The sequence below is a fragment of the Solanum verrucosum genome, unplaced genomic scaffold (assembly GCF_900185275.1).
Source record: "Solanum verrucosum unplaced genomic scaffold, falcon-dt-bn FXZP01000264.1, whole genome shotgun sequence".
NCBI lineage: Eukaryota > Viridiplantae > Streptophyta > Magnoliopsida > Solanales > Solanaceae > Solanum > Solanum verrucosum.
This window is the reverse complement of record NW_026020180.1, coordinates 516,483-544,263: the sequence shown is the minus strand read 5'-3', so window position 1 is coordinate 544,263 and position 27,781 is coordinate 516,483. Positions and strand designations below refer to the sequence as shown.

At 32.4% G+C, this 27,781-nt stretch overlaps 1 protein-coding gene across 2 annotated transcripts; it reads left to right on the top strand.

Annotated features, from left to right (window-relative positions):
* Positions 1-4,316: 4,316 nt before the first annotated feature.
* On the top strand, positions 4,317-27,511 carry LOC125829203 (protein NRT1/ PTR FAMILY 1.2-like). 2 transcript variants are annotated; one of them, XM_049508450.1, is made up of 4 exons: positions 4,317-4,490; positions 4,588-4,805; positions 4,895-5,448; positions 5,533-6,445. In XM_049508450.1, the coding sequence occupies exons 1-4, from the start codon at positions 4,409-4,411 to the stop codon at positions 6,419-6,421; spliced, it is 1,743 nt and encodes a 580-aa protein (XP_049364407.1). In that variant the 5' UTR covers positions 4,317-4,408; the 3' UTR covers positions 6,422-6,445. The 2 variants fall into 2 exon arrangements, with proteins under 2 accessions (XP_049364407.1, XP_049364406.1); XM_049508449.1 differs by lacking the exons at positions 4,588-4,805; positions 4,895-5,448; positions 5,533-6,445 and adding exons at positions 25,554-25,771; positions 25,892-26,448; positions 26,608-27,511 and having other exon boundaries at positions 4,346-4,490.
* Positions 27,512-27,781: the final 270 nt, after the last annotated feature.

Below are 27,781 nucleotides of genomic sequence, written 5' to 3'. Positions count from 1 at the left end.
CAGAAGATTCATGCGGAATTATGAGCATGAACTACTCAACTCAAGGACTCAAAGATACTTCTCATCTCAAGATTGTTCGACTTATAATGTTCATGCGGAATTATGGGTATTAACAACTCAACTCATGGACTTCATGGGTAATAGGTAATACTCCCATGATTAAGATTATAATCTCGGAAGGGTTAGGAACTCGATACTCAAGACTTAGAACTTAAAGATACTAGTCTTTTCAAAGATACTAAACTGATGGAGTTCATGCGGAAGTTATGGGCATGAACGACTTGACTCAAGGGTCAAAATATCAATAAGGAACTCAGGTATACGACTATTCTCATTCTCATACTTACTTCTCAAAACTTAACTCAAATCGATGGTGGATCTCAAAGGATTCATAATTAAACTCAAAGACTTTCTTGAACTCTACTCTTAACCCTCTCTTGAATATGAATTATGAATTCAAGGGTTATGGTTCATGATACGAAAGATCTCATGATGACAAAGTAGACTCATGAATACATTATCCTTATCGTCATACTCACTTGCTCGAATCTTGAAACAAGTTACTAAAAGTTATAGAAGACTCCACAAAAGGACTCAAAGGGACTTTCTTAGAATGTTCGAAAGAATTCTCAAAACTTAACTTTTAACTCTACCTTGAATTTAAATTATGAATTCAAGGTTATGATCATGTTATGAATTATTTCTAGGTGTTTAGAAATAGCTTAGAGTAGTTAGAATCGAAAAGGAGTGAAGGTGCACTTTAAACGAACTCAAACGGGGCAACCGACGACAAACTGGATGGGGCAGGCGACCCTGGCGCTATGGGTGGCGCGGGGCGCTAGCCCCTAAACTTCAGAGGAGGGTTTGGGGCACTCTGACTGGCTCATCGTGCCAGGCCCCAACCCAGAAAATACGATGAATTTTCCTTGCTCGCTTTCTCACCCTAACTCGCCTAGAATCGAACGGTTTCTTCCCCAATCACTTGGATTCGATTACTTAACATAAGTACACTCTAATATACTCCAAACAACACTCAAATTACTAAATTTCATCTCAATAAATCATCAAAATCCCAACACAACAAGATTTAGAATGAACTAGAAGAACACCTATCAAGAACTCATCAAGAACTCTAATCTTTCAACTTCAAGAATGAAATTTCACTGGAAATAACATGATTGGCGTGTGGGTGAACTAACCCAACACTATGGAAGCTTACATACCTCTTAGGGATCAAACCTATGGCAAAAATCCGCTACAACACACATGAATCTCGACGAACGCTTGATCCTCTCCTCTTTTCTCCTTTTCTCCCTTCTTCTTTTTTCTTCTTGAACTCTCAACTAAAACCCTAGGCGTAAACTAGGATTATAAAACTGAACCTAGTCAGATTAGACCCCTAAAATATTACTAAAAATGAATTAAATCTGATTGGGTAAGGAAAAGTCCAAAATACCCCTCTAAAATCCGGTTCACTTTCCTTAACTGGACAGCCTAACTTTAAAAAATCATATCTCACTCATCCGACCTCTAAACTTAGCAAACTCGGCGGCGTTGGAAAGATAATTCAAAGGTCTTTCCTACGGTATTTGGTAGCATACCTAACTCATCCTTAGCTAGGAGTTATGGTCATTTGAAGTTGACCCAAAACTCATACTTACGCATAACTTGCAAAATTTCAGATTTTGTTATTTCCAATTTAGTTCTTTTTCGAACTCAATGTGTTACATCTAGTGAACTTAACACTTAAGAAATTTTAATTCCTCGGTAAAATCCTACTCACTACGAAGGATGGTTCAAGTCTTAGCTCAAAATTTTTTGGGGTGTTACACTTTGTTAACGTGCATAGTTATTGCTGCTAAAAATTGTGCATAATTAAATTTGTTGAACTTAAAAATTAAAAGAGATAATTGTCAAAAACACACCTAAACTATCCATTTTTTTTTAGTTTCATACATAAACTATTGATAGTGTGAGTTTCATATCTAAACTATCCATTTTTTTTTAGTTTCATACCTAAACTATACAGTCTCTCTTTTATTTGAAAAAATCTTGACACATGCCATTCCACCTTGACAAAAATTAAATAATAAACCTATTAATATTAATTAAAAATTGAAGATTAAAGTATTATTATAATATATATATTTTTTAAAATTAAATTATTTTTCTTTCCTCACTCCACCACCTCCTCCCCCTCCCCCCGACAATCCTCTGTGCTTTTATTTTTTTTGAATTTCTTTTATTAAATATTTAAAAAAAAATCATACTTCACCCTCCCCCAAAAAAAAACCGCCCACTCATCCCCCCCCCCCCCCAATTTTTTTTTTTGATATTCTTTTATTTTAAAAATAAAAATTCTACCCCATCCTATCTAACCCTCCGTTCCTAATTTATTTTTATTTTTTTACATTTTTCTCGTTTTGTGTTAGATTTGTACATAAATTTTTAGGAATTTCTTTCTACTTGTGTACTTAATATAACATTAATAAAAAAATTATTTTTAAAAAAAGTCTTGCGATGACAAGTAAAAAATATTTTCAATATGTATATATCTAACAATAAAACGAGAAAAAATGTTGGAAGCGGAGTGGGTAGAATTATTATTTTTTAAAAAATGAAATAATATCTAAATTAGTATTTAAAGAGTGTGGGGGTGGGGGGGGGGGGGATGCAATAAAAAAAATTAAAATTTGTTATAAAAGAAATTTAAACAAAAAAGAATTTAAAAAAATGGGTGGCGGGGTCCACGGTGAGAGAAGTGATGGAGTGGGATAAGAAAAATATTTTATATTTTATTTTATAATTTTTGTGGGAAAATAATTTTAATTTTAAATTTTAACTAATATTAATAGTTTATTTAATTTTTGTCAAAGTGACATATTTTGTCCATGTGGAGTGTGATTTGACAATTTTTTAAAATAAAAGAGAGAGTATATTACACGCATCATGGTGAAAGTGTTATAAAAGAGACATATGTGTTTCTCAAAACTAATAGTACTAGTTTAAGTATGAAATTTACATTCTCAATAATTTAAATATGAAATTCAAAAGATAATTTATGTGTGTTTTTACACTTGTCTAAAGAGATAATCAAATTTTATAAAGAAGCATAAATTTTGAAATTCAAGGTATAAAAAAAAGATATTCATGATCATCAAATGGCGTGCTAGAAATGGTGCTTTCAATGTCAAATACAAAATTGACACGAGTTAAATAATATATTTCCTTGTGCTTGAATCATGATACTGAGTTGACATAGGGGGCTACAATTATTAGGGTTCCGGAATTTTCATAACTATTTTATCATATTATTTTTATTAACTGATTTTAATATTAGGTCTTTGCCTCATTATATGAAGAATACGTAATCAATATTAAAACTAAAAACATGAAAAGAATAATTATCGTTGGTTGATATACAAGAAATGACAAGTAAAAATAAAAAATTATTTTCAAAATAGTGAACTACTCCTAAATCCTAATAAAAATGACACATAGAGTATCTTCAAAGCAATTTTGAATACAAGAATAATCCAGCGTGTGTAACTAAATTAAGTACTATTTCAATTAAGTGATATACATTAAGAATCAAAATAAAATACTATTACTCATATATTAAGAAGTATTTTGGTCATTTTTCTCCAAATACACTTGAAGATGAAGGTTAGACAATATTAATTTTATATGACATGATCTGCCACTCTGCCAGCCTTTTTACTACTAAAACATACTCCCTCCGTCCCTTTTTAGTTGTCCACTTTAGAAATGGCACACAGATTAAGGCAACAATGATTAGCACAGTGAAGTTACAATTTTACCCTTATGATAATTTTTCACTTCAAAATTACAACCACTTATTTGAATTCAAGTGAAATAAATTGGAGGGAAACAACATACACTTTTACAATTTTCAAGAAGTGTAAATAAGGGTATAATAGGAAAAAATTTGTTGTCCTTTCTTGATTTGTCAAAATGGACAACTAAATAGGGACAACTAAAAAAGGAAATATGGACAAGTAAATAGGGACGGAGGGAGTACTTTATAATTGATTTGCTTTAGAAATTTGTGTCTTATATTGTTTGTTTAAAAAACATTTAAATATAACATTTCTCAACATGTTATAATTTTTGGTTGTATGAACCAGACACACTTTCTTATGATGAAGAATAAATTTTTAAATTCAACTTGAAAAATAAAAGTAAAAAATATTCATGATTAAACAGTTATCAAAATTAAAAATTGTCTAATATCCCCCCACTCTACTTCTGTCACAACTCAATCTCATTCAATATTTTTGAAGCAACGATAAATGTGGGCATGGGGTTTTATGTTTTTTTCTCTTTCTCTTTGTCTCTGTTAATCATATATTAAAGCAAAGAAAGAAAACTGAAGAGGAAACAGAGAATGAAACTGAAAATGGGCACAGAAACACAAGATGAAGTGAACACAAGAAAGGGTGGTCTTAGAACCATGCCATTCATCATTTGTACTAATCATACTCTACTCTTTTACTTTTCTTTAGTTAAATTGTTTTGCAATTTGTTAATTTCAATTTTTCACTTTTTTGTTGTTGTTGTTTTCAGTGAATGAATCATTTGAGATGATAGCAAGTTATGGTTCACAAACAAATTTGATAATTTACTTGATGACATATTATAACATGAGTGCTGCTACTGGTACTAGTATTCTTGCATTATGGGGTGCACTTTCAGGTGGATTGGCTATTGTTGGGGCAATTATTGCTGATTCTTATTGGGGGAGATTTAATGCTGTTGCCTATGGAACCATCTTCACTTTTATTGTGAGTTGTGCTATTTTAACAATATGTTTTTTTTTAAAAAAATTAAACCACCATATCTTGTAGTATGGTTTAACATTCTTCTTGGACAGGGAGTGGTTATTCTTTGGCTCACATCAATGATTCCACAACTCACGACTTTGGCCTGTTCTCAGTTTCAACATGTTTGTAATGGACCAACAGCATTCCAACTTGCTGTTCTGTTTACATCTTTTGCGTTTACGTCAGTCGGAGCTGGTTTTGTTAGACCTTGTTCTATAATGTTTGGTGCTGATCAATTGGAACAAAAAGGGAACCCAGAGAACAAGAAGATTGTTGAGAGCTATTTCAATTGGTACTATGCTAGCACAGGGGTTGCAACTATGATTGCAGTTACTGTAATTATTTATATTCAAGATCGTTTTGGTTGGCAAATTGGGTTTGGTATCCCTGTTATACTCATGGTTTTGTCTGTCTCAACGTTCCTAATCGGTTCTCCTCTTTATATCAAAGTGAAAACTGATACAGAGAACTTGCTATTAGGATTGTTCCAAGCAGGTGTAGCAGCTTTTAGAAAAAGAAAAATCCGTCTTCCATTGACTGGTTGTGATGACTACTATCATTCGCCGTATGAAACAGAGGTCTTAACGCCATCAAAGGACTTCAGGTCAGTGTCTCCATCTTTTGTCTGATTTTATTATATTGCAGTTCATTGGAATAAGACTTTATTGTATGATGGATATATATATAGGTGGTTAAATAGAGCTTGTATGATTGAAGATCCTGAAAGAGATTTGAATCCTGATGGATCAACTTCAAATCCATGGAATCTCTGTAGTGTGGAACGAGTTGAATCACTCAAGGCTCTTATTAGAATACTTCCTATGTGGTCTGCTGGTTTTATGATGTTTGTGGACTTGAATGTATTCACATTTTCTGTACTTCAAACAAAGACCATGGATAGACATATCTTCCCGCACTTTGAAGTACCAGCAGCATCATTCAGTGTGTTCCTGATTATTGCTTTAACAATCTGGATTACTTTCTACGACCGTGTTTTTGTCCCTTTGCTATCAAAATATACTGGACGGCCAAGAGGGCTAAGTCCTGTTACCCGAATGGGAATTGGCTTAGCAGTCTCTTGTATGTCTATGGCGTTGTCAGCAATAACAGAAAGTATAAGACGAAAAAGGGCAATAGCGGAAGGGCATGAGGACGACCCACATGCTTTAGTAAACATGTCTGCTATGTGGTTCGTGCCACAGTATGCACTACTCGGAGTAGCTCAGGCTACACATGTAGTTGGACAGATTGAGTTCTTCTACACTCTATTACCAAAAAGCATGGCCAGCATCGCGTCAGCTATGTACACTGTTGGTACTGCTGTGTCGAGTTTGATTGGAAGTTTTCTGGTGAGTAGTGAGGATTGGCTTACATCAAGGGGAGGTAAAACGAGCTGGCTTGCTAGCAACATTAATAAGGGTCACCTGGATTACCATTTCTGGATACTTGCTTTTATGAGTTTTCTCAACTTGTTATATTTTCTAGTCGTTTGCCGGTTTTATCAAACTGAGAATGATGAGTTACCTCATGTGGTCGATGAGGAAGAATGTGATTATAGACTCTTACATGAATCTTGATGATATGTTGTACTGCATTCTTGAACTATCCAACTACTACTAATTGAGTTAGACAATAAAGTGTTTTTATATGTTAAGACCTCTACAATCTCATTTCTTTTTTATGTATCTTTCGACTTTCCTTGGACAAAAATGTGAACATACATTCGTGATGAATATGCCACTTAACTTAACTTGTATTCCGTTGATAACTTTGAGTGTGCACAAGTAGATAGTTAAATTTGTATAAAATTAAAAAAGTAAACACATGCATTTCCACGTAAGATACAAATAGTTAAAGTATCTACTTGTGCACACTAAAGTTTGAGGACATAAATGTCAACTAAGTCCAAGTTCAAGGATATGTTCATGTATTATGCTTTTTTTTGAATAATTTGAAGTGAAAACTACTTTTAAATATTTTTTAAATTTAAGTTGAACTATAAATTTTCCAAAATATGATCAACTACTCCCTCTGTTCCAATTTATGTGACACATTTTGCTTTTCGAGAGTCAAACAATTTGAGCTTGACCGAGAATTTGCTCATGGAATCTTCAAATTTTTTAAAATAAAATTTATATATTTGTAATTTGTAAACTATATAAAAAGTACTATAAGTCTCAATAATTGATAATTCAAAATAATTAAAAGACATATGAAAAAATTATGGTCAAAGATAAACTTGTTTACCTCTCGAAATCCAAAATATGTCACATAAATTTGGGACAGAGGGAGTATTATTTTTGAAATTTAACTCGAAATAAAAAGTAAAAAATATTCATGACAAAACCGTCTCAATCAAATTAAATAATAATGCCATGAGGGGACCTGCTCACTACCTTTCTCATTCTTATGAGCTGGAATTGTGCTTTTCAGTGTCAAATTAAAGATGACAAGGGTAAAATGAGAAAAAATTTATTATGTACCAGACACAAAAATGAGGTGGCTGACAATACTTGTATGAGGCTCTATTTATATTGTGCCAAGTAGAAAGTTGGGTCCCATTTCAGAAAATGGCCCAAATTCCCTTTTCTCTATCTTCTTTTCAATGATTTTTTCTCTTTCTTACTTTTTTTACCAAAAAAAATTTGCCTGATTCATTCTATTTCTAACATTTTGATATTATTTTTCCATCTCAATATTAATTATTTATATTACTAAAAATATTTAGATAAAATTATTTGTTAATTTACAAAGATATAATTAATTACATTTTTTCTATTTTATTATAACAATTATTTCTTTTTGAAAGTGTAAATAAAATTTATAAAGTTAAAAAAAAATTAGGTGTAAATTAGTAAAACTATTATTTTATTTATAATTTTTTAAGAAATTTGTAAAAGAAAAAGTAGACTATTAATATGAAAAACAAAGAAGGTATAAAATTAATTTGTTCTTTTATTCTTCTCAATAATTTTAGAATTTCAAAAGCACTTGAATCCATCAAATACTCTTCAAAAAGAAAATATAACGGAAATAGCAACAATGATCTTGACAAACAATTACATAAGTTTTGATACTATTTTCATGAAATTCAAAAACGAAAAGCATCCATAAACACCTATATAAATACATATTCTTTCCGCCAATTTATACGATATTTTTTATTCTTGAAATTCAAGCTAGGTGGAATTTAATAAATACTTTATTTATCTATTTTCCTTATACGTTTCTTAAGAAATCATAAATAAAAATGATAATTTTATTAATTTATTCCTTAAAAGAATTTTTGCGACTTTACAAATTTTATTTATACTTTCAATTTTTTTTTACTTATATCTTGATTTAATAAACCGAAAATTAAATACAAATAACTATTTATTATTATATAATATGAATTTAAACATAGAATAGAAAAAATAATATTAGAATAATAAAGTAAAAACTTATATAATGATCATAAAAATTAAATCAAAATTTACTACATAAAAAGTAAGAAACATAAACTAATTAGATCAAAAAACAAAATTAGATTTGGTTAAGATAATCTTAAAGAAGAAAAAAATATTTGAAAAAATAAAAACACAAATAGATTGACTAGGGGCGTAAACAAAAAAAAAATGAAAGAGGGGACTTAAAAGAATGTCACTTTGTTAGCTTGGAAATGGCAAATGGCAAATGGCAAATGGCAAATGGGTCCTATCAATGTCCATTTGTCAATCAAATAATGCCTCATACAAATATGACTTGGCATACCTCATTCATAATAAATTTTTTCGTAAAATGAGCATTTTTTTTGTGGATGGTATTTAGTTGTCATGGGTGGCTACAATTTTTAAAATCATCTGTTTACTCTTGTGGACTACCCTCAGTTTTTCCAAGCTTTATTTTTTTAAAAAAATATTATTAAGATATTTTTATTCAAAGAAATTTACAAAGATGCTAGAGTTGAAAATAAATTTTAGTGTATGAAAAATAAATTTAAGTACAAATAAATTTGAAAAAAAATAAAAGTATTATATTAATAAGTAGTGTAGGTATATTTCTTTTTTCCTTTGATTTTTCTCGTTGAATTTTTTTTATTTTCACGTAAAGAGAATTTAATGAATCTTCTTGAAATATTTACGTGTTAAGAAAAATCTAACAATATCTTAATCTTTCTTATGAATATTCAGAAGTTTTATGGGATATTTGAGAAGAAATATATTATCTATCTATATCTATTTATACTATATTAAAAGCATCAAAGTCATATTTATGACGTACTTGGTAGCTAATGACAAGGTACACAAGAAAGATAGATTGATCAAATAGGGGATCGATGTGGAACCACAATGTAAGTTGTGTGAAGGAGCAAAATGAAACTGTTGGACATCTATTCTTTCAATGTCCAGTAGCAACTGAGATATGAGGCCAACTACTGAAATGTCAGGGAATCACAAGGCAACAGAGTGCATATGGATGGAACGTCATTACGGAATAAATGGAGCTCACTCTATGATAGGATCAATGAGATAAATGAGCATTTTCTCATTTGGCATAACAAGTGGTCTCAATCTCTGTTAGGAATATGAGATTCTTAATAAAAAATCGAGTAATTTATCTATACTGTGAACTATGAACTACTCTCTTTACTTTAATTTAGCTATCTTACTTTATTTTTTTAGTTCATTTAAAAAAAAATCTCTTTTATTTGGTCATATATTAAAGCAAAGAGCAATGTGAAGAGGAAAAACAGAGACACAGTGAAAATGGGGACAGAAATTACACAAGTAGAAGAGAAGCCAAGAAAGGGTGTGGTCACACAACTATGCCTTTCATCATTGGTTAAGTGGGAAAATATTTGTATTGGTGGTTGTGTTAACGTTCAGAGGGTTTCGATTCAGAATGGATTCATGGGTTAGTCTATGGCTTGCTAACCACTCCTGATTTGTAAATCTTTCAAAGTTTGACTCGAAAGTTCAGGTCTTAGTAGTTGATCTTGATGGATGGTCTTAAAGAGGAACTCACTTGGAGATATGAACGTACACCTACTCTCGAAGATCATAACTCAGGATTTTGATAACGTTGGTTATTTTTCCTTCTCCTTCTTTATGTTTGAGGACGAACATAATTTTTAGTGGTGGATAATGTTTGAGGACGAACATAATTTTTAGTGGTGGATAATGTGATGACCTGGAAGGTCATTTTTGAAATTTTTTGTAAAATTATTGTTTTACCCCTCTCGATAGTTGACCCGAGTCACATCTGATTAGTTTGTGAAGTTGGTTGAGAATTTTGAGCTATTTGGGTATCTATAGTTAATTTTTAAATAATTAATTTATTTAGTTGGTGGTTAATGAGCCAAATTCATAATTAATTTAATACCCTATATCACTTGACTCATATATTGAAATAAGTTAGTAGGGTTTTATACTTATAAGTCATAAATTAGACAATGGAAAATCAACAACTTCCTGGCAAAAACTACTTACAATGCGACGACAATCAAACGGAAGAAATAATTACTTCAGGTAAAGAAACAAAAAACAAAAGATGCATTCGATTTTTTCTCATATAGTTTCTAGGTTAGATGTTAAATCATTATTATATTCAGGGGCGGACCTACAGTGGTTCAAGTGGGTTCATATGAACCCACTTCGTTGAAAAATAACATTGTATATATATGTATATTTAATCAGTTTTTAAAATTTTATATGTATATATCAAATTTTGAACCCACTAACACAAGTTGAAGCTTAGCCGAGTGGCTGAGGGGGTTCAATTTTCCCAGCCATCCCGGGATCGAATCCCTATAGCCACATTTCAGTTTTAATTCGTTTTTTTTATATATAAAACATTCACACACAATTTTGTCCTAAGTAACTTTTGTCCTTTTAGTTACTTAGGAACTATAAAAAGTAGAACAACTTTTTACTTTTACATTTAAAGTCCAATAGTCAATAACTTTTGTCCTTTTTGTTTTTAGTTTTTTTTTTTTTAAAAAAAAAAACTCAACTAAAAAGGCACTAATCCTTATTATTTTCAATTCTAAAAATCATTTTATCTTCTTCTTTGTTGAAATCTTCTTGAACCTCTCTTACTTTTCCCCCCAAAATTTTGAGCATATTTTTTTGTTGAAGGAAAAAAACTCTCCCCATCTCTCAAATCTTGCACAAGTATGTTTTTCGCTCTTGATTCTAGTCTTTATATATACATATATGATTATTGTGGTTATTTTTTATTTCTTCAACTAAAAAATCCCTTATCATTCTAAAATCAACAAAAAATTACAAATAATATTAGGTATGTTTCTATGTATTCAATTCTGAAATTAAGGTTATAATTATTTTGTTTAATATTTTGTTTTTATTTGTTAACTGTTGAATGAAGAGAAATCATTCATAATATTCTTTTATCTTCTTAGTTTATATTGAAGCCTAGTTTTTCGTTCATCTTGTTATTTACCGTCTCATTCATAAGTCAATGTAATTTTTTTTCAAATTTATTGACATTGTTTAGTATAGTCAAATATGTATGTTGTTAGCCTCATAAAAATTACAAATAATATTAGGTATATTTTTATATCTTGAACCCACTTCGTGAAAATCCTGGGTCCGCCACTGATTATATTAAGGGGTGAGTGTTGGAAAACTATATGCACAGCGAAAATATATCAGAATCATACTGCTTACATGAATAATAGATAGCCAATACTATTTATGCTAGAACACATATAATTATGCTAGAACACAAAAACTTGCTGAAATTTAATTCGATAAATACCTCCACAAATTAGATAGACCTTCAAGCGAATCCACAAGATATACAACAGCTATGATCTTCTACAGTGATCCCAAGTTCACATCCGAACTCTCTCAATACTTGGGTGGGTAAGTATCGTATAGAAAACTGATTCATCTATTTTCAGGAAAATCCCTATTTATAGAGATTTATTTCCAATCCAAAAAGGAGTAGAAAACCAAAAAAACCCATATTATTCTTCCTTTTCCCATAGAAATAGGATTCTGAGTTCTAGTCAAATATGGGCACTGTATGAACCACATAATTAATTACTGAGGTCTCCTATTATGGAAATAATTTAAATAATTAATTTGAATTTATTCTTACCATAATAAATTACAAATCATTCCACTAGAAATTCGTAATTGCACTCCTCTATTTATATTTCAAAATTCCCCATTAAACACTTAGCACATGCAGGAGTCTTTGTAACCCCTTGTGCCATACTACCTTGAGAATGCGCAGGTCTAGCTCTGAAATTCTATGAATTCTGACTATTGTACTCACATTTGTTCCTTGGTGCAGGTGCACTAGCAGATGATAGAGCAAGTCCCTTTTGTTTCTGTTGGAAAGATAACCGGTTGGCATTACCCTTTTGCTACCCGAACTCATTCCCTGTGGTCTTTGCCCTCTTATTCTTAAACTCTTCTCTATTCCTCAGTTTATCCTCTTCAACTTGTTGCACATGGATCATTAGCCTTGCTATGTCCATATCCCCTATCAACATAGCTGTCTTGCCTTCCTTGACAAGCGAGACAACCCAACAACGAATAAACTCATCCTGCTCCTCATGTCAACAACTATCTTCGGAGCATAGCGAGAAATTTGGGTGAACTTCAGACTGTACTCATGAACACTCATAGATTCCTGCTTAAGAGTAAGGAATTCTCGTATCTTGGCTTCTTTCAGTTCACGGGGAAAGAAACGCCCCATGAAGGCCTTCTCAAACAAAGCCTAACACACAAGCGGTGCACCTTCACCTCTATTCTTTTTCCACTGATCAAACCAGATTCTAGAAAAACCCTTCATTTGGTATACAACTAATTCCACCCTCTCAGCATCAGCAAGATGCATAATCTAAAAAATCTTCTGAAGCTCTTTAACAAAGTTTTATAGATCCTCAGTGACACTTGAACCAGTGAAGCTTGGATGATTCATTCTTAAGAACTCACAGATCCTTGAAGTATCAGCCATTTCCTGTCGATTCTCTCTCTGTCCAACTTGATTGGTCACAGCTTGACTTAACATCTGGATAGCTTCCCAGAACTCAACATTGGTGACCTCTCCTTGGGGTTGCACTTCTGGTGCATTTGGTACCCCTTGTTCATGTGGTTCAACATTCCTTCTAGCGGGACGACCTCTGACAGCTCATCGTGGAGGCATGATCTGAAAGACACGCGCAAGCACAAATTAAAAGAAATTTTTTAGAGATAATCTCTACCGTATGAAATGAGTATGAAAGAAGTAAGATAGTTCCTAAGTGTCACAGCCTTCTAATTATAGATGTGGTGCGCTTCACACCGATAACTAGGACTCTACAAACACGGCTTCATAGACTCCCTAGGACTCTTGAACTCTGTGCTCTGATACCAAGTTTGTCACGCCCCGAGCCTACATCCTGAGCGGGACTGGCACTCGAGAACCATTGTTGGCCCCAAGCGAACCCTTTGCCTGACTTAACTCTTAGTGGAAGACTTACTTATGATAAAAGAGAGTATAAAAATACAATCATACTAAAACTGTCTCAATGAAAAATTTATAATGTATTTAAAGATCAACATTCAACTGGCAAAAATGGCAACTCAAGTCTCAACATAACTAAAAAGGAAATGTAAAGACTCATGAACTAACATCAACTAACTGTCTCTGAAGCCTCTAACAACTGAGATGGACGTCGGGGCAAGACCCACGATATCCTAATGAACTAAAATGATAAAGTAATAAAAATGATCATTCGGAAGCAAAGAGGCTCACTAACAACTCTGAAGCTCAACTAGAATCAACGATGTGTTGGATGCTGATCCTGGTTACCTGTATCTACATCATAAAAGATACAGTCCAACTAGCATCAGTACATTGAATGTACGAGCATGCGAGGGGAAATCTAAAACAAGACATAAGCTTGAAAGAAACTGAAAGAACATACCTGGCTCAACTCAACTCAACTGAACTCATTTCAATATAAAGCAATAATATGCATGCAATATAAGGAAAAGCTTTTAAAACATGTATAACAACTCTATGTATTGAGAAATAAAATAGTAACTCTTTTTGTATGCAAAGATACAATATAAACTCTGTTTGTATGTAAAAATACAATTAACAGTGTGTATATAAGAATACAAAATACTTATGTGAGAGTTTCTCTAACCGACAACCATCACTTAAGAGTTATTGTGATGATACAACATTTTGCCTCACGCTGCCAGGACTGTCCTAAACCTTGTCGAGGGTATAAAACCTGACTACTAAGTGGATCCACTAGTCTGTGCTAAAAAACATTAAGGAAATGATCTAAAAAGTATATGACCATTTTCTACCCATGATGGCTACATGGTTTATGGGGGCTGGGAGTTGTCTGAACTCTCCCCCGTATCGGTGCTCAATACTACTCTAAAATATAACTAGCTCATATGTTTAAAAACAAAACTCTTTCTGTGGTTTGAGATAATTACTCAAAAACTAGTCTAAAGTCTCTCTAGGAAATCAGTGTTTCCTCTCTTGCTTAATTGTGAAAACATTTACCCTTTACTGAAAACTAACTCAAAGGCTCTTTTGGAAATCGATGTTTCCTTTCTTGTTTAAATGTGAAAACATTTTACTCTTTGGAAATACATAGTCCCCATATACTCTTTTGAAGAAATGAACCTCAGTCTTTACTTTTTGCTTAACTCAAAACTCAAGTCTTAAAACAAGTTTAAAACATTTGTAAAAGACTTTTGAAAATGACTCTAAGAACTCTATAGACTTGGCTCTTAACTTTTCTTGAATTTGAATTTATGGATTCAAGGTTATAATTCATGTTCATGGATGATATCATGATGTTTAGACGTACCTTAGAATGTAGAAATCAACGAGAAAACATGAGTACGATTCAAGGGAACTCAAACGGAAAGAAATGGGAAAGGATAGAAGATTTGGCGACCCTGGAGTACTGAGTAGCACTGGGCGCCAGACACTAAACTGCAGGGTCTGGGTTGGGGCGCACTAGATGGCGCAGAGCCCCAGAGCCCAAACTATAGACCCCAAAGTGGGGACCTCTGAGTGGCACGGCGCCCCACACCCCTGCCCAGAAAACTTCAATTTTTTTGCTCGTTTTCAACTCTAAACCCTCTAGATTCAATTAGTTCATTCCCTAAACACTTAGATTCGAATACATAACCAAAATATGCAAGAATCTACTCAAAATAACATCAACTTTCATGAATCTAACTCAAGAATTTCTCAACAACTTCAACAATCAAGAACCCAATAGAAACTTCAAGACAATCCATCAAGAACTCAATTTCTATACTTTCAAGAACATAATTTCGCTGAATTAAATCATGATTGGCGCGTGAGTGAACTAACCCAACGCTATGTGATCTCACATACCTTGTAGGGATCAACCATTGGCGAAATCCACAAGCTTAACTTCAAGAACGCGACGAATCCTTGCTTTTTCTCCTCTTTTTTTCTCTTCTCTCAAAACCCTAACTTAATTTTTATGAAGCGTAAACTGAACCAATTCAGTTTAAACCCCAACTTAATTACCAAAAACGAATTTAATTAATTGGATAGTGAAAAGACCATAATACCCTTCAAAAATCCAATTTTGGCCTTCCTTCTCTAGACAACCCGACTTCAAATGGGCATATCTCTCTCATACGAACTTGAAATTGAGTAAACTCGGGAGCGTTGGAAAGATAATTCAAAGATCTTTCATTATATATCTTATAGAACACCTAACACATCTTGTATTGAGAGTTATGATCGTTTGAAGTTGACTCAAAACTTATACCTAGCAAAACCTGCTAAACTTTCCAAATTTGATCTTTCCAAAAACGGTTTCTTTCTATGTCTACTTTCTTTCTAAAGCGGGATGTTACAAATATTTTACAAATACATATTGAATTTTAAATTTTTCATGAATTTTATGATCAAGCATAATCTTTGAAATTCAACTAATAGAAAAAGGTCGAAAGAATCGTTTGCTTTGAACAAGAGAGAGCTGCTTAGATGGTAAGCATATCTCACTTTCAATCTTAAGGTTATGAGTTCGAGTCATCAAATAAGCAAATGTGGGAGCTCCCGAGGGGGAGCTAAAACAAAAACTAATAGAAAATGTAAAAAATAACCATGACAAAACAACTAATCTTTTTTGGGGAGGGGGGGTGGAAATGGTGGAGAGAGATTACAATGTGGGAATCAAATCCTCACTAACAAGGTGGGAGTTTAGATAACCAACCAACTAAGCTATTAAAATTCCCTGATCAAATGGTTATTCAAGTTAATACTACCTCCATCCACTTTTAATTGTCATAATTTCCTTTTTTAGAATCAACCTATAAAAACTTTGACTAACATTTTACAATGTATATTTTCATCACATTGATATGCAAAAAAGTTGCAATTTATAGTACTTTTCGTATAGTTTTTGAATATCTAAATTTTTTGTTTAAAATACCGGATTAATGTAATCTAATTTAGCTTTGAAAATTAGTCAAATTAACTTTCGTAAAGCGCAATATGACAAACAAAGATGGACGGAGTATCGTTTGATATAGCATGGGGTGAGCTGCTCACTATTTTTAAATGACTGACATGCCTCATCCTTACCTTGCCCATTCTGCCTCTGCGTGTGCCATATGGCTGATTGGAAATGGTGCTTTTAATGTTAAATTAACAATGACAAGAGTATAATGATAGACTATCCTCATTATTGCCCATCTTAAATATTTTTTTATTATTAAAATACTTATTTAAAGAATTCTACGAAGAGTATTTGCAACAAATTTTTATGGACGAAAAATATATTCTAATCATAGATAAAATATAAAAAAAAGAAGAATATTTTTATTAATAGATAGTGTGGCTTCAATTTTATTTTTCTCTTACTTCAAAGCTAATAATAATCATCATTTACAATTGTTATCATAACAACTTTCAATCGCTATTGATAATTATCATCATTCTTAGTCATATTACAAAAAAATATAATTATTTATTCATGCCATAAATTATCACTATAGGATAGGTCGTTACACAATAGGTAATGATAATTGTCATAATTATGTGTTCATTCTCCGTTATCATTAACTATCACCATAACCATTATCAATGAATGAAAAATTAAGTCAACGAGATGTTTATGATGAAATCTCGACTTCAACTACTACACACTTTAGACATGTGGATTCCTTTCCTCTTTAAGAAAAGAGACAAGTGCTAACAGAAAGTAACTTACATAAACTACTACAGTTACACCAATTTCCTTTCTTTTCAACACACTAGCATAAATACACAAAAATACCTCATACATAGAGAAAAAAATTGATAGCTCCAAATTACTATCACTGACATAATGTATCTACATAATCAGCCCTGTAAAAAAAATCCAAATATGAAATTCCACATTCTGTAAAAAATAATTCAAACATGAAATTCACTATTCTACAAAATAAAGTATTAAACTGTTAAACTACATTCACAATTCTTATAAATAAGGAATTATTTACCACAAATAGAATTCAGAAACAAGAAGAAGATTTCAGGGGATTAATCACAAATCCTAGCCCTAAATTTCAAAGAAAAGAAAAGGAAGAGAAAGAGGGAAGACGAGGAAGAAGGATTCAGAGGAGGAGAAATTGAGAGACTTATCAAATTGTCTTTGAAATTGTGATTCGTGGAAGAAACAACCAAATTTTTGCTGAAAAATCGCTTCTAAAACTTGGCAACAGACGCTTCTTTGACAGTTCGAAAAAAACTTGCAATACCCATATATGACCCGTAATTTACCCATAAAATACCCATATTTTAATGGGTTAAATATGGGTATAAGCCCAAATATTACCCATATTTAGGGAAATTTTTCAAAATGTCAATATTTAGACATTTAATAGGATTTAATGTCAACACTTTCAATATTTAGTAAAAACGTCAAATTTTTTATTTATTATGTAACTTATTTAAGTTTTTATTAATTGTTTAATTAAAAGAATACAATTGTTAAATAACAAAAAGGAAAAATTTAGGGGAGATAATTTTTTTAAAAAGGAACAATTGCTTAAAAGTCTCAGCAGTTACAAAATTTCAAAACTAATTACTAATCGGTCTTCTCCATAGCAGATGAGTTCTATGATTATTGATTTTCAATATATTTTGATTGAATTTTTTTCTTTCTATTTGTTGAGAATTATTTTAACGAAACAGTACTACAAAATCATTGACAAACAACTGTGGAGAAGGATTTTTTTACTGGGAGTTCAATCAAATTGGTTGAATACAAATTGGACCACATATTAGTTAATTGCTTCATCCTTAATCTTTTTCGAAGTGATTATAAAATTTTGATATGAAAGTTTGTAAATAATTGTAAACTGTATCTGTTTTCATTGTAAATTGTATGTACTATGAACAACGTAAGAATACAATTTGGTGGATTTGTTTAATTTTTTGTGGTTGTTGATTACGAAAAATGTTAATGGATTGTTTGAAGATTTTTTGATCGGCCGTTTGTTTTTAATGGTTCAATATTTGTTTTGTATACATATATGTTGGCAGACTTCATTGAAATATGCATAATACAATTTTGTTCAAATTTCTTTTTAATGTTTCATAATTTGTTTTTTACTTGATGCAAGGACTATTGTAAATACATACATTTTTAACTTGGATATAAAAAACTGTTAACATCTCTAATTCTGTATTTGTTAATGACTTGGGTATTTTATTTTATTTTAGTTTGAATACAAAAAAAAAATATGGGGAGTATTAGTTTTATAATTATGCATTTTGGGAAATGGAACGAAGAAAATTGCTACGTTGATTAAACAATAAAGGCAATTATAATGAAAGAATATGCAACGTTTAAAGATTTAGTTGATGAAGTTTCTAAGCAGATTGGTGTTGATTTGAGATATAATTGTTTGAAGCTTAAGTATAAAATAGAAGGTAGCAATGCGCCTTTGGAGATACGCAACGAAATGAGCGTGAGAGTATATGTGTCATTGAAGAAAGAAAATAAGAAATTGGCAAAGTATCCCACATGTGTAATTGTGTTTGTGAAGGATTGTGAATTGACTGATAGAAATTTATATAAAGACGATGTTGACATGTCTGGTATAGATGGAGGAGATATTATTGATACACAAGCATTAGTTCTTAGTGCACCATTAGTGAGAAATGCGATAAATAACGAAATTATCTCAAATATCAATCAAACGGAGGTAATGGAAGATCAAGTATACATGGACAAAGGTACTTTAAAGACCGTGATGAGGAAATATGCAATTGATCATAGATTTCAGTGGAAGACATACATATCAAGTGAAATAAGGTACTTATATTTATATAATTTTATGATTGTATACTATAATAATTATTCCATCTAATAGCATGCTGTAATGTAATCTGTTTATTTTTTTGTTAATGTTTCGAGCAGTTATACACTTGTTTGTGTCTATGATAATTGTGGGTGGATAATGAAGTCATCCAATATCAATAAATCGGGAATGTTTAGAATTAGAATGTTTGTGGATGAGCATACATGTCCATTGAAAGATAAGATGTATAGTCAGCGACAAGCAACAAACAGTCTTGTTGGAGGGATAATAAAGCCCAAACTGGTGGATCACAAAAGAAAGTTAACACCAAAGGATATACAAGTTGATATTAAACTGGACCTTGGAGTAGATATATCCTACTCTGTGGCATGGAAGGCTAAAGAAAAGGCTATAAATGCATTAAAGGGGGCACCGTCTGATTCATATAGTAAATTACCTAGTTACTTACATATATTGGATAGAACTTATGCTAGATCGCATATAAAGATGAAGAAGACGGATGAAAATCAATTTTTGTATCTCTTTATCTCTCTCTTTCAGTTCATAAAAGGTTTTGAGAGTTGTAGGACGATTGTTGTAGTTGATGGTAGCCATCTAAAGGGGGCTTATAATGAAGCATTTGTGTCAGGGAGCACTCTAGATGGAGCAGGTAACTAGTTTACAATTGTATTTTTCTTCTTGAAATGAGTATTGTATTCTTCTATAAAAAAAATATAATTTTTTGTATTTTCTCTATTAAATTATAATTTATTTTCAGGTAATATATTGCCACTACCATACGGTATTATTGATTCGGAAAATGATGCATCCTGGACCTGGTTCTTTGAACAGTTTAGAGAAGCTCATGGTTTAAAGGACAATATGCGTGTTGTATCTAATAGGAACGAGAGTATTATAAAGTCAGTTTCGAGGGTACATAATGGAGTACCACATTATGCTTGCACATGGCATCTGTGAAAAAATGTGAAGACATTATACAAAAAGTCACACGACAGTCTCTCTGAAGTGTATTATGCCATGGCAAAGGCATACAAACATTATGATTTTGATGATTTGATGAATAAGGCTGAACATGTTGATATTAGAGTAAAAAATTATTTGGAGTTGGTTGGTTATGAAAAATGAGCGAAGGTATATGCAACAGTTGATCGAGACTCTGTTATGACATCAAATATAGTTGAATGCATAAATGCATGTCTGGTTGTAGCAATGGAATTGCCGATATATGATTTTCTTGAGGAAGTTAGGCAGATGTTTGGTCGATGGAATTTCACTAATCATACATCTGCTTCAAATACATTCACGACACTTTGTGGTAAAGTTCAAGAAATGCTCGCTGAAAATGAAAAACGATCAGTACGTATGATGGTATGTTGTGTTTTTTCATTTTATTTTGTATTTCATTCATAAATCTATATCCCTTTAATAGTTGTATCATGCAATTTCATTTGATTTTGTTTAACAAGTAGTTGCAACAAGTAATTATGTGCACAGTGTTCATCATGAAAGATCAACATTTATTGTTTGCTCGGAAAGGAAAACTTGTACATGTAGGAGATTTCAAATGGATGAAATACCATGTTCGCATGCTTGGGCTGTTTTAAAGAAGAAATTTCTTGATCCTGAACCGTATTGTTCTGACTTTTATAAACCAAATACATTACTTGTTACATACAACAATTCAATTATTCCATTACCTGATCAAATCGATTGGAATGTACCTGGATATATAGAGAATGAAGTAGTGAGGCCATCAAAATTCAAAAAACTATCGAGTAGGCCACCAAAAAAGCTTCGTGATAAATCGTACAGTGAGCTATATAGGAAGAAGAACAAGAATTCTTGTAGTACCTGTGGTTGTAAGGGGCATAATAGGCGGTCATGCAGGAATGGACCACACACTGAATAGTTATATATTTTTGTATTTTTCCTTAAAAGTGTTGGATGATTTTGTTTGTCTGATGTTTTTATCATCTTTAATAAATATTATATTTCGAATTGTATTCAGATGTCAATTTGTGTTGTCATTTATTATGCATTTGTTTAAATATATTACTTCAAATTGACCATGTGTAATTGACTTACTTTTCTGGAAGTAGCAGTGGATACAACTATATAGATCAATACAAAATACAAAACTGTTCAAGTTCATTATATGTAAAATGAATACAATTATGTATTCAAATGTCAGTTTGTATTGTCATTTATTATGTGTTTTATTAGGAAATATATTTTGGGCTGGTTTAGAGTCGCCACTTAATTTTAAAGAAAAATTAAGAAAACTGTTGTTTTCAAAAGACTAAAATAGAAATCTAGTGAAAACTTTAAAAAAGGGTTCGAGGTTCTTATTAATAGTCTAGGAAGGTTTTAAAAGCACCTAGAATGTCCACTAATGTGGTTATCCGACAATTAATTATTTGGCTAAAATAATTTTAACTTAACTCATTTTGCAAAATTGAACTATTTTGTAGTCGAAACTATTTTAAAGGGGAAAAAGGAAAATGTTGAAATACTATCTAATGAAATGTTTTGTAAGCTTATTCATTCACTTATTTATTTATTTATTTATTTTTTAAGTCGAGTAAAGAAAAGAAAAGAAAAAAAACTAGGTTAAGTGATTAATTCAAAATGAGTGTCTTTCGGGGATTTGAATTTTTCGACCTTAAGATAAGCGGCGAATGTTAACAAGCACACAAGCACAATAAGAATAAAGAGGGAGAGAGACGCGGGCCCAAGTTTTGTTTTTTTTCTGTCCGCCTGGACCAATACTTGGGCCCATTTTCGCTTTGGGCTTTTGGCCCATTTAAGTCACATGCACCTGTCCTGAACTAACAAGTATAACAAATAAATGGGCTTAGGCCCAAAATAACTAAATACAATTCCCAAGATTAAGAGTGGGCCTTTGGCCCGATCTATCAATTCTCTTCTGCTTTCGCATTTTACCAACTTCGAGAGCTGTTCGTCGATTCTATAGCTGGCTGACTCGATAAAAATGATTTGAGCCTTTATGGCTCTCTCGAAAATGCAAAGGAAAGGAGCGAGTTTGTGGCAAACTCCAACGGATTTCACATGCAATAAAAATAAATAAATGTAAACATGTAAGAACCAATTTCAGTCATGGTAAATCATAACAATACTATTACTAATAATATATACATGCAGGCATAAATTTTGGTGTCCCCACAAAAGAAATAAGTAGACTTATAAAAATAAGAAAACTGACAAAGGGATGACCATCGAGATAAAATGAGGAGCAACTATTTTAATACTCAAGTTATCACACAATCTCTCATGTTAATTAAAACTATTATTCTTAACAAATTGAACACTACTTAGTGAACAAATAAATACTAAATCCACACTAATATCATTTAAGAATTGAAACAGAGGGATAGACCATCAATACAATAGACCAAAACCAGAACCGTACAACAGGTGACTAAGCTACTAAAAAAAACAACCTTATTTTAGAAAAATCGACACGCTATGCACACAATAGTCAAATGCTAATAAACTCATGCTTCAGATTATCTTAAGGGCAAAAGTTTAAACTTTAACAAGACTAAGACATGGAAAGTAAAGAAAAGAAAATCATACTTCAAATTATCCTAAATACAAAACTCCAGCAAAACTAAGAATTGACAAATAAAATCAGAAAAAAAAAGAAACTCATGTTCTTATCAACTTAACTTGCAAATGTAAACATTTTTCGACTGAAAATCGAATGGCATGAAGATACGACTTAATCTAAACAAGTCAATAGGCAGCAAGACAACAAGGACATTCAAGAAATAGACAAAAACTAAACGATTAGAACAAGCACACGATTACACCATACATGCTTGAACATATCGGTCGGTCTTCAAAACTTATCCCAACAAGAAAATCAACCTCTAGTAGTAACTCGCATAAAGGCAATGCATCAGATGCTTAACAAAAGTATAAAAATAAATAATACAGATCCAATAATGCTCAAATGACAAATTCGGGAAGGAAAACACCAAAACATACTTAAACAACAACACTAAATATAAATTGGCAGAACTTCAAATCAGTATTACGACTAACTCATGTAGATGACTACGAGCAACATCTCAAATCCAATCACTCAGCTACCACACACAAACAATGAGCCGAGGAGAACAAAAAAAAAATTAAAAAAAATTCAAGAAATGAAGAAAATAAACCAACAGACCATTTCAAATCACAACAAAAGAACAACTAAAAGAATTGGAATTGAAAAGAAGTTTACCTTCTTGTGTGCAACAAACTGAGACAGACGAGCAGAGGTGGAGACCTTCACCACGAGAAACTCGAACACAAACATCCAGATGGAAATTCGAGCAGAAACTTAAACACAAAAACCGAAAACTAGTATCTCTTTGGCTTATGAAGCATATTTAACATGTATTAAAATATTTTTTCTTAAAAACTCTGCTCTATGTCTGCTCTGAAATTTTTCTCAACCCTCCAAAAAAAAAAAAATCCCCTGTAATGAAGGAGAAGAAGGGTTTAAATAGAGGAAATTAGGGTTCGGTTTTGGGGAAGGAAAAGAATGAAAATCTCGGATGAACAAGGCCCAACCATTTTCAAATCGAATTCCTTCCGGAATCCAGCCCATTTCAGCACGAAAACCCCATTTTTTCAACAAGAAATCGAGCGAGGTGGAGGGCTAGGATCGACCTATTGTACTCGCAGCTCGACGTGGCTTCAATCCTGCGTGGCAAGGACGAAACACGGCTATTGCAGGTGTTTTTTTGCTGCTGGAACAATACTATTGTACTGGGTGAAGAGGACGACGCGTCCTCTGCTTTGGAGCCGTTGGAATTTCTGTTTTCCGTGTATTTTTACGTTGTTGCGTGTTTTTCCGTGAATTGTGATGGTTTCTGTTGTTGGAGATGGTTGTTGCTACTGTTCCGTCTATTTGACGCCGCTTCACGTTGCTGGAAGCGTTGTTGAAGAAGAAAGACAATGTGGGGTCGTGTATGTTGTTGTTATTGGAGAATGGAGCTTCCTTTGGTATTGGGCTTCACTTGAAAGGAATAAAATAACATACAGAAGGCCCAACATCTGGTCTTTTACACGGGTTGAAGGAAATGTTAGTAAATGGCCATAATTGCAACCGAGTGAAGTTAAAAACTTAGCCGATTTGAATTTAATCGGTGATTTCGGCCAAAGTTAGATGAGATGAATTAATATAAATTAATTAATGAGCTTCTTAATATTTAATGAAATAAAATAACTAACTCAATTATGAAATATTTAATTTAAATACAAACCAATTAATTCAAAGTTGCGATTATGATTTAAACTGAACTAAGTTAAAACAAATTCTTTTTGACGTGATTTTCAAAATATAAAATTAAAAATATACATATGTTATTTAAATATTATAAAAAGTGACAAGACTAATTAAAACTAACTCGAAAATATTTAGAACTTTATAAAGTCACTTATTTTAAATTGCTCGAAAATTAAGAAGCTTGGAAATTAATTCTATCGGGGAAGGGTCAAAATTGAGTGTCAACAGATGATGTATTTAAAGAATAAGTAACTAAAGAATAAAGAAAAATTTGACACTTGGCGTTTTTTAATTCGTTTTTGAAAGTAAAACTTTCCATTCATGCACTTCATTTGCGTGAAAACAAACATAGGGAGAAAAAGGATCAAAATAGTTTATTTACAAAGGTATTTAAAAGTTTTGTGGGGTCATAGAACACTCGCATAATTTAAATGTCTTTTTAAAAATTCGCGACAACTTCAAGTGTTACTTTATGTCTTTTTCTCCCAAATACAACTTGAAGTTGAAGGCTAGACAATATTAATTTTTATATGACATGACCTGCCACTCTGCCAGCCTTTTTACTACTAAAACATACTTTATAATTGATTTGCTTTAGAAATTTGTGTCTTATATTGTTTGTTTAAACATTTATAAAAGAGTTGTTTCTCAACGTGTCATGTTTTTTGGTTGTCACACTTTGTTATGATGAAGAATAAATTTTTAAATTCAACTTGAAAAGTAAAAGTAAAAAATATTCATGATCCAATCGTTATCAAAATTTAAATTGTCTAATATGCCCCACACTCTGTCACGTCTATATCTCATTCAATATTTTGGAAGCAAACAATTTGAGGCGATAAATGTGGGCATGGGGTTTAGTGTATCTTACTCTTTCTCTCTGTCTCTGTTAATCATATATTAAAGCAAAAGAAGAAAACTGAAGAGGAAACAGAGAATGGTACTGAAAATGGGCACAGAATCACAAGTTGAAGAAAACCCAAGAAAGGGTGGTCTTAGAACCATGCCTTTTATCATTGGTAATACTCTTTTTTTTTTTTTGTTTACATTGTTTAAGTACTAATTATTTCAAATTTTTTTCAGTGAATGAATCATTTGAAAGGGTAGCAAGTTTTGGTTTACAACTGACTATGATAATCTACTTGATGACATATTATAACATGAGTGCTGCTACTGGTACTAGTATTCTTGGACTATGGGGTGCACTTTCAAATGGATTGGCTCTTTTTGGGGCAATTACTGCTGATTTTTACTTGGGTCGGTATAGGGCTGTTGCCTATGGATCCATCTCCACTCTTATTGTGAGTGTTTTGATGTCAATATGTTATCTCACTAGTTCAAATGTTTTTTTTCTTATTTATTTATAGAAAATGGTGATGTTCAGACTAAATTGGGTTAAGTTTAACATTTTTCTTGGACAGGGAATGATTATTCTATGGCTCACAGCGATGATTCCACAACTCAAGTCTTCACCCTGCTCTCAGAACCAACATGTTTGTAATGGAGTAACAACACTCCAACTTGCTGTTCTGTTTTCATCTTTTGGGTTTATGTCAATTGGAGCTGGTTTTGTTAGACCTTGTTCTATAATATTTGGTGCTGATCAATTGGAAAATAAAAAGAACCCCAACAACCAGAGGATTCTTGAAAGCTATTTCAATTGGTACAATGCTAGCTCAGGGATTTCAACTATTCTTGCAGTTACCGTTATCGTTTATATTCAAGATAATTATGGTTGGAAAATTGGCTTTGGTGTCCCTGCTATCCTCATGTTTTTGTCTGTCTTGATGTTCCAAATCGGTTCTCCTCTTTATATCAAAGTGAAAGCTAAAACTACAGAAAACTTGGTCATAGGATTGTTTCAAGCAGCTGTAGCATCTTTTAGGAAAAGAAATACCTGTCGTCCATTGAGTGATTGTGATGAATTCTATCGTTGGCCACTTGAATCAGACGTCTTGCCTCCATCAAAGGACTTCAGGTCAGTGTCTCCATCTTTTCACCAATATAATGGCACTTCTATTGTCAATATTAATTGAATTTAAGATTTTATGATTTGTTAATCACAAAACTTTTCTCCTTTTTTCAGTGATATATGATATTGCAGTTCATCGTAATTAAGTTTTATTGTATGTTATAGGTGTTTAAATAGAGCTTGCATAATCGAAGATCCTCAACGAGATTTGAATCCTGATGGATCAGCTTCAAATCCATGGAATCTCTGTAGTGTGGAACAAGTTGAATCACTGAAGGCTCTTATTAAAGCACTTCCTATGTGGTCCACCTGTTTCATGATCTTTGTGGATATGAATGTCTTTTCATTTTCTTTGCTTCAAACCAAGACAATGGATAGACACATCTTTCCTCACTTTGAAGTACCAGCAGCATCATTCAGTGTGTTTATGATTGCTGCTTTAACAATCTGGATTGCTTTCTACGACCGTGTTTTGGTCCCTTTGCTATCAAAATATACAGGACAACCAAGAGGGTTAAGTCCTATCACCCGAATGGGGATTGGCTTAATATCCTCTGGTATGTCTATTGCATTGTCAGCAATAACAGAAAGCATAAGACGACAAAGGGCAATAGAGGAAGGGCATGAGGACGACCCAAATGCTTTAGTGAACATGTCTGCTATGTGGTTCGTGCCACAATATGCACTACTTGGAGTAGCTGAGGCTACCCATGCAGTTGGACAGGTTGAGTTTTTCTACGATTTATTTCCCAAAAGCATGTCCAGCATCGCGTCATCTATGTACACTGTTGGGACTGCTGTGTCGAGTTTGATTGGAAGTATTCTGGTGAGTGGTGTGGATTGGCTTTCATCAACCGGAGGTAAAACAAGCTGGCTTTCGAGCAACATTAATCGGGGTCACATTGATTACTTTTTCTGGTTGCTTTCTTTCTTGAGTTTTATCAACTTCTTATATTTTCTGGTCGTCTGCCGATTTTATGAATCTCTCAATGATGGGAGCAGTAGGTTATCTCATGTGGCAGAAGATAAAGAATGTGATTATAGACTCTTACATGAATCTTGATGTAATGTTGTACTGCATTTTGAATGATACAATTGTTTAAAGTTGTGTTTAATGTAGTTGCAAAGGCATTTGCTATTGCCACTGCTGTTGTCTTTGATGGTTCAGCCTTACAATTGGCTTGCTATGGGCCCTTTATGCATTTTGGAAGAAAAGAATGGTCTTTTTTGACTCCGAAAATTCAAATATATTATTTTTTATTTAGACATGAACTATATATAGTTTAGAGTAGTAGTTTCCAAGAATCTCAAATAAAATTGCACTCGTCTTAGCTTGTAT